At 49.0% G+C, this 11,547-nt stretch overlaps 1 protein-coding gene across 3 annotated transcripts; it reads left to right on the top strand.

Annotated features, from left to right (window-relative positions):
• The first annotated feature begins 3,232 nt into the window (after nucleotides 1–3,232).
• LOC140897080 (uncharacterized) lies at nucleotides 3,233–10,859 on the top strand. Of its 3 annotated transcripts, XM_073309370.1 has the most exons (6): nucleotides 3,233–3,420; nucleotides 6,199–6,237; nucleotides 6,837–7,136; nucleotides 8,775–8,834; nucleotides 9,368–9,469; nucleotides 10,312–10,859. In XM_073309370.1, the coding sequence occupies exons 1-6, from the start codon at nucleotides 3,390–3,392 to the stop codon at nucleotides 10,476–10,478; spliced, it is 699 nt and encodes a 232-aa protein (XP_073165471.1). In that variant the 5' UTR covers nucleotides 3,233–3,389; the 3' UTR covers nucleotides 10,479–10,859. The 3 variants fall into 3 exon arrangements, with proteins under 3 accessions (XP_073165471.1, XP_073165472.1, XP_073165473.1); XM_073309371.1 differs by lacking the exon at nucleotides 6,199–6,237; XM_073309372.1 differs by lacking the exon at nucleotides 8,775–8,834.
• Nucleotides 10,860–11,547: the final 688 nt, after the last annotated feature.

The following is an 11,547-nucleotide window of genomic DNA, read 5'->3' as shown; positions in this document are numbered from 1 at the left end:
AGACATTTTGACTAGGCGCCCTGCAGCAGCCACAGCACGCAGGCAGGGGGGTAAGCCTTGGGCAACAGGGTCTAAAGTGGTGGAGAAATAAGCGCTGGGCGGTTCTTTTCTCCGAGCATCTGAGTGAGAACTCCAAGTGCACACCCAGATGGTTCGTGGCAGAAAAGGGTAAAAGGCTTAGAATAGTCAGGCAGCCCTAAGGCAGGGGCAGAAGCCAACCCTGTTTGAGGGAAACAAAGGCAGAATTGGCCTCAGGGGGCCACGGCATGGGGTCAGGCGCAGAGAATCGAATGAGTTCCTGGAGAGGTTTTGCAAGGGAGGCATATTGGGGAATCCATTGTCTGCAAAATCCAGCCATGCCGAAAAACTTCCAGACCTGGTGTGGGGAGCGGGGTCGGGGAAAGCTAAGGATAGCTTGGACATGGGTGGGAGAAAATGCACGCGAACCCTGGGAGAGGAGAAAGCCAAGGTATGTGACAGAAGCTTGACAGAGTTGTAGTTTAGAGCGAGAAGCTTTGTGACCCTTATTTGCTAGGGCAGTAAGGAGCACTAAAGAGTCAGTTTCAGAGGCAGACAATGAAGGGGAACAGAGGAGTAGATCATCTACATATTGGACTAGTGTGGATCTGGATGGGAAAACAAGATCAGCAAGGTCTCGGGCTAATGCTTGGGAAAAATATGATGGGCTTTCAGTATACCCCTGGGGCAGTGTGGTCCATGTGTACTGTTGCCCCTTGTAAGAAAAGGCAAACAGGAACTGGCAGTCAGGGTGAACCGGGACAGAAAAGAAAGCAGAGCACAAATCAACGACGGTAAAATGAGTTGCAGCTGGTGGGATAGAAGCCAGAATCTTTGAGAGGGGCAAGTTTTGATTCTGTCCACCTATGATTTGCCTCTTCCCACCACTGCATGAAACAATCAACCTCTTCTTTTGCCAATTTAGTTTTAGGTTGGCCGAGTTTGTCTTTTAAGACGTCTACTCGGTCTTTGTCCCAAGATCCTAACAGTGGCCACTGAATTTTGGGATTCTCCTGAGTTAGCCTAGACCATTTTTCCAGAAATTTACAGGAGTCCAGACCTTTCCTAAAATACATAAACTGAGCCGGCGTTCCTTTAGGGAACTGTCCCGACTTAGACGTCTGGTTACCCATACAGGAGGACTTTACACACCAATCACACAAGAAGGAAAGTCGAGTTCGTCAGAGCGATGCCCGGTGCAACACATAAAAGGAGCCCACAGGCTACTGCCTCAATCGCCCTTGCTTTCACACCAAGGGTTTTACCCAAGGCGCGGTGCAGCTGTGATTGTGCAGATTTCACTCACTCAGACCGTGGGGACAGGAACCCTTTGGTCAGCCGATCCCCGGACGGAGACGGCGCCCAGACTCAAACACACCACAGGGAGGACGGATAGACACAGAGACAAGACAGTCCTCAGTCCGGACAAAACACAGAAATAATTACCTGACCAGATTCCTGATGTCAGATCCCGGGATCCCTACCAGAACAGAGCGGGAACCAACAGGTTTGATGGCGTAGACTTCACTGTGGTCATGCACCCTTCCGTTCTGGCAGAGGACCGCTCGGGCCAAATGCCCAGGTGCCGGCTTGCCACGGCCGTCCTAAGAATGGTCAGGAGTCATACGGCCCCAGTGAAGACGGTTGCCATCTCGGTGGGACCTCCAAATTGTCAAAGTCAGATTCAGGACTCACATAATTTGTCAGACCACTCTGTTTATTAGCAAAGCGCTTTGCCAATGCACCCAGATGTGAGCCCCTCTCTGAGGCTAAAGATAACCTATTTATACAGCTAAACCAAAGCCAATTTAACATAAGAGAGAAAAGGAAGCAGAAACTGACAAATATACATACATGTCTCATTTGCATACTAACGTTTACCAATCTCCTAGCTCAGTAGGATCTCTAAGTTAATTAGTTTGAGGACCCATTGTCTCACACACCTTAATGTTTCTCTTCCTGACAACTATATTTCAACAAACCCTTCAAGTAGCATTTCTTTAATGAATTATAATTTCAATATAATTCACTCTACTTTCACAGAGGGGAGTGGGATCTAGTGGCTAGAGCAGGAGGGGCTGGGCACCAGGACTCCCGGGCTCTATCCTCAGCTCTGAGCAGGCAGTGGGGTCTAGTTGTTGGAGCAGGGGGGCGTGGCGGGGGCTGGATATCAGGACTCTTGGGTTCTCTCCAGAGCTCTGAGAGGACAGTGGGATCTAGTAATTTGAGCTGGTGGGGGGTGGCTGTCTAGGAGCCATGACTCCTACGTTCTCACTACAGCTCTGAGCAGGGAGTGGGATCTAGTGATTGGAGCACAGGGGAGTTGGGAGCCAGGATTCCTGTGTTTTCTCCCCAGCTCTGAGCAGGGAGTGTGATCTAGTGGTTGAAGCAGGGGGGGTGCTGGGAGCCAGAACTCCTAGGGTCTCACCCCAGCTTTGGGAGAGCAGTGGGGTCCAGTGTTTGGAGTGGGAGGGGCTGGGTATCAGGACTCCTGGGTTCTCTCCCCACATGGAGGGACTCCTGGGTTCCCCTCCCAGTTCCAAGAAGGGGCATGATTCCTATCAGTTGGGAAGACATGCGATCAACATTTTCATAGTTGACTAGGGACTGTGGGTGCTTGGGATCCAGAAAGGCCGTGATCCTCCGAGGGCAATTTCCCGGCAAGCCAGACAGAATCTCTAGGCACTCTTGAAATTCCTGGCCTCTGGTCTTTATCATGAGATTACTAGCACTACCATCCCAGGGCCCACAGCCAGTTGCTGCCGGTAAGAGCCTCAATCCAAAACTGAGATGACCAAAGGGATTTGGACACCTAATTCCCATCCTTGTTCATGGGCATTCAAACCCCTTAGGCCTCGGCATAAGCAGGCAAGTTTGAGCTGCTTAGAAAATCAGGGTGAAAAATTTCAGTGCAAATGGAGGAAACTAATTAATTTTCTTATACGCTGGCCACCACAAAGATCTGATTCTCAGTGGAGACTGTATAAAGGCTGGTGCATCACCCACCTTGCCTGCACTGTGCCTCAGTTTCCCCACACAGCTGGAGAAGGTTTTTTGGGTGGGTAAAGCCACTTTGAGCTGAGCTGGTCCAGGGCTGTGTTGCTTTTGCAAGACACTGGAGGGGAAATCCAGGGAGGAGGGCCTCAGTTTGTGGTCAGCAACTGCTGTCACATTTCCTAAGAGCCCCGCATGTGACCATCACTGGGATGCCACAACACCTCCCACATCGTGGAGGAAGCAGTGGCTGAGTGTCACGTCCATGGCAGGGTTCGGCTATCTCACAGTAAGGAAGCCAGTCTCCTCCCTGGGCAGAGACAGGGCTGGTGGCTCAGAACCCAGCTCTAAGCCCCAGGCAGATCAGCTCACTCAGCATGGAGCTAACTCTCCTTCTGCCGCTGCTGGGTAAGTAGCCTCCCGGGGCCCACTTCCTCTCTTGGGCTATCTCCTTGGGCTGTCCTTGGGCTGTCCTTCCTCTCCTTGGGCTGTCTTGCTTGCTTTCCTGCTTCTCCTCTAGCTCTTTCCTTGCTTGCTTGCTCGCCATCCTTCTTTCCATCTTTTACTTTCTATCGCTTTTCTTTCTTGATTGCTTTTCTCTTTCTTTGGCTTTTCTCTGTTTCTTGCTTTTTCTTTCTATCTCTTTAATTTCTTTCTCTTGCTATGGCTTTTCTTTCTAGCTTGCTTTTCTGATTCCCCTTTTCTATATTGCTTGCTTGCTCGCTTTCCTGTTTTTTCTTCCTATCTTGTTTATTCTCTTCAATTGCTTTTCTTGCTTGCTTGCTTTCTCTCTTTTCTTTCTCGCTTCCCTGCAATCTCTCTCTTTTCTTGCTTGCTTTCCTGCTTTTTCTTTCTTTCTTTCTTTCTTTCTTTCTTTCTTTCTTTCTTTCTTTCTTTCTTTCTTTCTTTCTTTCTTTCTTTCTTTCTTTCTTTCTTTCTTTCTTGACTGCTGTCTTGCTTCCTTGCTCTTTTCTTGCGTGTTTGTTTTCTTGCATTCGCTTTCTGTCTCTTTTCTGTCTTGCTTGCATTCCATCCTCCTGTTTACGCTCTCTCTTACTTTTCTTTCTTGCTTGCTTGTTTTTCTGCTTTCTTGTTCTAGCTCTTTTCTAGATTTCTTTCTTGCTTGCTTGCTTTTTCTTTTTGTCTCTTTTCTTGCTTGCTTGCTTTTTCTTGCTTTCTTTCTCATCTGAGCTGTACTACCCTGTGACACTATGACCCCATATTCTTCATAGAGATATTGTTATGATATGATTATGGCCTAACTATGAGGTATTTTATACAAGAGAGGTCATGTGAGCTATCATTGAAAAGATTATGGTTTACTGAATATGATTTTCCTATTTGTATGCATTATCATTTTTATAACTGAAGTTATGAATATTGTCTATGCATCTATTACAAATGTGTTTACACTTGGGGAACATCCACTAGGCAGAATGCAGTCAGTCTAGATGTCTTGCTGGGAAGGGCCATTAGAGAAAACAATAGGTCTTAGAAGATGCTGATCACCCACTGAGAAGCCTTCCTGGAAATGCTGCAAACAACCTCTGAGTTATGGCTGCAGGGTCATGTAACCAAGTCACCTGGTACTGGACTCCAGGACAATACTTGTGTTTTCCACTGACTGGGGGTGGGGATCAAATGGGGGACAAAGGATTCCCGCCACATGCAAAAAACTGTTTAGGGCAGGGGAGTGACATCATCATGGTTCATTCTTCACTGCCTCCCTGCCCAAGAAAGAAGACTGCTGAACACACCTGAGAAACAAAAAGACTGAATTAGGGGAGAAGGGCTGATGACCCCAGGTTAGAGGTTGTCTAGCCTGTGAAAGGGGTAACTGGAGTTTTAAGCAGAAAGCAAGTGCAGCTTGGCTTCAAGAATATCTGCAATCTTCCTAAAACAACATTTAGGGTGAAAATTTGCTGCTCATATCGAATTTTGTTAGTATACTAAGCTTAGATTGCATTTTTTTATTTGCTAGGTAATCTACTTTGATCCTACAAAAGGAACAGGAGGACTTGTGGCACTTTAGAGACTAACAAATTTATTTGAGCATAAGCTTTCGTGAGCTACAGCTCACTTCATCGGATGCATGTAGTGGAAAATACAGTGGGGAGATTTTATATACACAGAGAACATGAAACAATGGGGTTACCCTACACACTGTAATGAGAGTGATCAGGTAAGGTGAGCTATTATCAGCAGGAGAGCGGGGGTGGGGGGATAGTGATAATCAAGGCGGGCCATTTCCAGCAGTTGACAAGAACATTTGAGGAACGGGGGGGGGGGGGGGGAGCAGGAATAAACAAGGGGAAATAGTTTTACTTTGTGTAATGACACATCCACTCTCAGTCTTTATTCAAGCCTAAGTTAATCGTACCCAGTTTGCAAATTAATTCATATTCAGCTGTCTCTCATTGGAGTCTGTTTTTGAAGTTTTTTTGTTGAAGAATTGCCACTTTTAGGTCTGTATTTTCCACTACATGCATCCGATGAAGTGAGCTGTAACTCACGAAAGCTTATGGTCAAATAAATTTGTTACCTCCAAGGTGCCACAAGTCCTCATTTTCTTTTTGCAGATACAGACTAACACGGCTGCTACTCTGAAATCTATTTTGATCTGTTTGCTATCCCTTATAATCACTTAAAATCTATCTTTTGTAGTTAATAAACTTGTTTTGTTTTGTCTAAAACCAGTGTGTGTGTGTGTGGAGATTTTAACCTGGGGCAGAAAGCTGTGCTTATCCCTCTCCACATTGAGGGAGGGGGGTGATTTTCATCAGCTTACGCTGTACTTTTCTCTGGGCAGCGCAAGACTGTACAGTGTTGGGCTTACCCTCTAGAGGAGGGTGTGCACTTGAGTACTGGGCAATTCCTTAGCTGAGCTGTCCCATGCAGGGCTGATCTCAACATCTGTGTGTAGCTGCAGCTGGGTGTGTCCCTACCTGTTTGTGTGCTGGTAAAGTGCAGTCTGAAGCCTGAGGGAGGGCTTAGCTGGCTTGCCTGGTGGGTCAGGTGGGATCAGTGGTACCCCAGTTCCAAGTGGCCCCCGCGGGGGAACCCATCACATATCCCTCTCCCCATTCTCCCTCTACCCCCCTGCCTTTTTTCTAGCATTCCTGACTCCCATCACACTCCTCCCTCCCCAGATCTCTGACTCATCCTCTCTTCTCTTCTATCTTTCAGCCACTCTCAAGATTCTCCCCAGGTCAGTGTTCCTTGCAGGTAATGCCAACTCTTGTGCTCACCTAGATGACTCATTTTGGGGTGGGTTGTTTCTAGAGGAGAATTCGCCTGTGCTTATGCTTTGGGGTTTGGAATCCCATGGGGGTGGGTCTGTGGGGATCCCCTGTTAGCCCCCCCCTTGGACACACCAAGCTCCCGCTTTGTCCAGCCCAGCACCAATGCCAGCCCCACCCAGAGATCCCATAGGTGAGACAAGTTGGTGGGGTCTCAGCCCAGGGAGTCCAGAGGCTGGATGGGTACCCTGCTGCCCCCTAGTGGGGAGGGTGGGGTACATCAACAGGTGGCAGTGTGCTTTTTGGGGGGCATCATCCCCTGAGGTCTTGAAAGGCCAGTTTAGGAGCAAGCCTCATCATTGCAGAACATTCTCCTCCTGCCCCACCCTCATCCCCCTCTTCTCCTGCCCCTGCTCCCCCAGTTCTGTGCCTGTATGCTCCAGGAGGGTGGGTCCTAACTCTTTGGCCTGGCCTGGCGGTAGCCCCTGTTTGAGGGTTGGATGTGGGACATCTGTGGGCTTCTCTCTTGGCTGCTGCTTCTGCCCTTGTTCCCAACTAATGCCAATGGAAACTTTTCTTTCCCAGGTGTCCCTGCAGCCCCATCCCTGTCCCTGCACCCCCAGAAGCAGGAGTACCTTCCCGGAGACACTGTTGAGATCAAGTGCTCTGCTCCTCCTTCGGTGGATAGCGTTGGAGGATTCCAGTACCTCAGTGATATTGGAAAGGCCATCACAGTCCTAGCTTCATCCAGGACAAGCCATATCTTGAAGATGAGCCTCACAGGGCCTGAGGACGGGGGGTCATATCATTGCAGATACTGGATAGGCCAAGGTCATTCTTGGAACAGGTCCAGTGACAGTGATGCCGTCCTCATTAGAGTGAAAGGTGAGCTCTGCACAGTCTCTAACATTTCTTTGAGTCAGAGGTGAACACTTCCAAGATGCATAAAGACATAAGCAGACAAAAGTATAGCAAGGAACCAGCCAATGACACAGTCCCCCAACATGCCATTCACTTCCCAACTATGGCTGCCCAACGTGGCTAATCCCTCAGTGAATACAGCTACACAGTATGGGTGACCAACGGCCAACAACATGGACACCCAGCATGGCTGCCCAGCTACCAACTATATGGCCCTCCAACATGGTTTCCCTACTACTGATAACATGGCCATCCAATATTGGTCGCCTACCACACTGGAATTCTGTGCCTGGACAAGAGCTGCTAGGCACTATAATAATACAAATAATTAAATAATAATTGCTGCCCAACAGCTGACAACAACCTACACAGCTGCAAAACTGATATCAAACATCTCAGCTTTCAGAAATATGGCTTCCGAACTACTGACTACAGGGCCACCCCCTGCCATGACTGCCAAAAATATAGTCTCCCAACATGTCGGACCAATTGACAACACAATCTCCAGGCTTCCAGAAACGTAACTTATTAGCATGCTTACCCAAAAGCTAGCAACACCCTCAGCCATTGTACAAATACTGAGCCAAATTATGGAAATCAGGCTGCCAACAATACTCACCAAACATGCCCTTCACTTCCCATATAAGGGTAACCAAAATGGCTGCCAAACTATCAACAAAATGGCAACCCAATATGGGTATCCAACTACAAACAACATGGCCACACACTATGGCGATCTAACAGACACAGTCGACAACATGTCATCTGAAATGCCTTCCCAACTAACAACAGGGTCACTGAACATGGCTGACAAAAAGCTGACAACATGGCCGCCCCACATGACTGCTCAACATGGCTACCCAATGGCCAGCAACATGAGACTCATCATGACTCTCCAACAGCTAGCAATATAGCAATTCATCATGCCTACCCAACAGCCAACAACATGGCACCCAACATGACTACTTGACTGTCAATAACACGGAGATCTAGCATATGCCCCACACTCAGGACAACCTGATACATAAAGCGAATAAAAGGTTGTTACAAGGAGGAGGGAGAAGAATTGTTCTTCTTAACCTCTGAGGACAGGACAAGAAGCAATGGGGTTCAATTGCAGCAAGGGTGGTTGAGGTTGGACATTAGGAAAAACTTCCTAACTGTCAGGGTGGTTAGGCGCTGGAATAAATTGCCAAGGGAGGTTGTGGAATCTTCATCACTGGAGATTTCTAAGAGCAGGTTAGACAAACAGCTGTCAGGGATGGTCTAGATAATACTTCATCCTGCCAGGAGTGCAAGGGACTGGACAAGATGTCCTCTGGAGGTCCCATCCAGTCCTATATGTCTATGATATTTAAGTTCCCAGAACCTGTTCTCCAACATGACAAACTAATGGCTAACAACACTCACCTTGTAGAATCTGGAGGAAGGAATAAAGCCTAGGCTATCGCTTGCAGCTACACAAAGATCCTCATGTAGGGAGGCACGAGGTATCAGTTTGAATCTTACCAGTGTTGAGTTTGGGGCAACATCTCTGCTTTCCCCCCATGTCAACCCCCCACCCCATCCCCGATTCATTCTTGTTGCCTCTCCTAACCTCAGACTTCCCTCCCTGGCCGAAGCTGAGTGTGGATCCTCCGTCCGGAGCGGTGAGCAATGCTGGTGAGCAGAGGTTTCACTTCTACAAGGATGGAGCTGAGCTCATCCCCAGGGACATGGGGTCTGTGGTCAGCACAACAGAGACCAGGACCAGCTCTATGATGTTCAGCATCCCATGAGCTGGTCCCAACAGAATTCACCTGTGCGTACAAGGAGAACATGAGTGGGAGGTGGATTCTGTCCCTAAGGAGCTTGGCTGTGAATGTTACCATGATAGGTGAAGTTGCCCCAGACTCACCAGTCTAAGATATACCTAATGCTTGCTGAAGGGAGCAGAAGTCATGAATGTACACACACACACACACACACACACACACACACACACACACACACTGAGTAGGGCTCATCCCCTCCAGCAGGGGGCAGCAGGGACACACTCAATCACAGACATTGTGCACATCCCCCCCAGCAGGGGGCAGCAGTGATGCACACACGAGCATGCATGCACACACACACACACACACACACACACTTGCAGCAGGGGGACACACTCGTGCCAGTGTATTATTTCCTGGCAATTTCCTCCTTTTTTGCAGTGCGCAGACATTTCTGGGTCCGGGAGCTGGCTGTGGGTGGGTCCTTCTTCACCATTAATGGCCTCATCTTCCTCATCTTCCACCTCTGCATGAAGGGCACAGGTAATCGCACATTTCCCTCCCCCGTCCCTGCTTTCACAGGAGCTTGGAGAAGCTTAAACAAACGAACCCTGAAATTTCTCCTTCTGAGTCTTGCCTGGCAAAGCAGCTGCTGCTGTCGACAACACTGAGCCTAGTATCTGTCCACCCGCCACACCGTTATATCTCCTCTTCTGACCCCTCAGCTCCACCTGCTGAAATGCTGGGTAACCGCCACCCAGTAACACTGCCTAGGAGTCCCCAAGGCTGAAAGGCAGCTGCTTCTGGGGTGGGGCGTGGCAGCCGGCGGGCAGCCGCAGCGTAATGCCACAGAGGGATCGCTCCTCCAGATGCAGCCGTCTCTGGGGCGGGCCACGGCAGCTGTTTAGCAGCTGGGCATAGATGATGCAGCACTGCAGGCCAGAAAGGAATGCGAATGCAGACTCCTAGCAAGCTGCAGCAGCTCCACATCTCAGCCACAGCTCCAGCATGATCACTGCGGGAACAGCACCCCCTGAAGGGTCTCGCATCCCTCCAGCTGCAGCACAGCGCCCCCTAGTGCTGCACAGGGGCATTGGGGTCAGCACTAATTGCGAGGGCAGAGTGCCCCCTACTGAGACCCTTCCCTGCGCCCTACAGCACAGCGCCCTCTACTGAGACCCCACATTCACCCCCTACTGGCTTCATCACTTTGCTTGCTCCAAAAAGATACCCCCTCAAAACGTGCCCCAAGCTTCTTTCTTTCTTTCTTTCTTTCTTTCTTTCTTTCTTTCTTTCTTTCTTTCTTTCTTTCTTTCTTTCTTTCTTTCTTTCTTTCTTTCTTTCTTTCTTATCTGAGTTTTCTCATGTGCTTTTCTCATTCTCAGGTTCCAAGGAGAAGCACGCAGGCATCTCAGACCCATTTCAATCAGATTATTACTCAGTCCCTGTTCGATCGGTCATTCGTCAGTCTGGTCATTCTGTGACTGCCAAGGCAAACCACATCCCCAGCCCCCTGTCCCGTGGGAATAATGAGTACCAGGAAGAGGTGTGAAGGCTCAGCTACTGACTGCGAATATTCCTCCCCTGCCCGCGGATGGCTGGCCAGTTCTGCAGCTCAATTGGCTTCAGGGGAGAATGTTTTGCTCCTCAAATATTACAGGCAAACCAAGATATTACTGTGTGTTGCTTTCTTTGCTACAAATGTGGAGAAACCAGATGGGTGTGTTTTGAAGAAAGAAAGGTGACTGGAAAGAAAGAGGAAAAAATGTAACTAAGAAAGAAAGAAAGAAAGAAAGAAAGAAAGAAAGTTTATATTCTCATTTCTCCTCAGATCTTCCTTCTCTCTGTATATTCACAGCTGTATGAATCCCTGTAAATTCCCCCACCTCCAGCTTTTAATTAAACCATTTTTTTAGCCCCTTCTGGCCTCTGACCCTTGTTTCTTTCACTGTGGTTATTTTGTCCCTCAAACGGTGTGTGTCATTGGCCCTGCACTGCTGACACTGAATGGTAATTCTCCTTTGGACCACAAACTGCAACTCCTTCCCCTGTTGAGTGGGGCTCAGGGCGGCAGTTTCCATGACTTGCTGAGCTACCCAATGGAGCAGAAAACAGCCACCTAGCCCTGAAATTTGAGGGTCAGAGAGAGAGGCAGTCCACGAGGGGAAGGCGCTTGTCATTACAGCAGGCCTGCTACAGTCCCCATCATCTCAATGATACTCAAGGCCTTTATCCTGCACCCGAACCTGACACTGAACTCCCTTTCGCCCCCCTGTCTCTTTATTCACCCCCCTCTCCTCTGTCTCCCCTATGTGCCAGGCTGGGACATACATGGGGATCTGACACTATCATGGCCTGTCTGGCATCCTTGGCTCAGGGAGGGGAGTGGGGTCTAGTGGTTAGGGGGAAGGGCCAAGAGCCAGGACACCTGGGTTCTATCCCCAGCTGAATGGGGTCTAGTGAGTTGGGAGCATGACTGGGAGGCAGGACTCCTGGGTTCTATTCCTGGTTCTGGGAGGGGAGTGGGGTGAGTGGATTAGAGCAGGAGGGGGCAGGCAGGGATCCAGGATGCCTGGGTTCTATTTACAAAAAGAAAAGGAGTACTTGTGGCACCTTAGAGA

Source organism: Lepidochelys kempii, chromosome 13, assembly GCF_965140285.1.
Source record: "Lepidochelys kempii isolate rLepKem1 chromosome 13, rLepKem1.hap1, whole genome shotgun sequence".
NCBI lineage: Eukaryota > Metazoa > Chordata > Testudines > Cheloniidae > Lepidochelys > Lepidochelys kempii.
The sequence above is the reverse complement of the archived record's forward strand: the minus strand, read 5'-3'. Positions and strand labels throughout refer to the sequence as shown.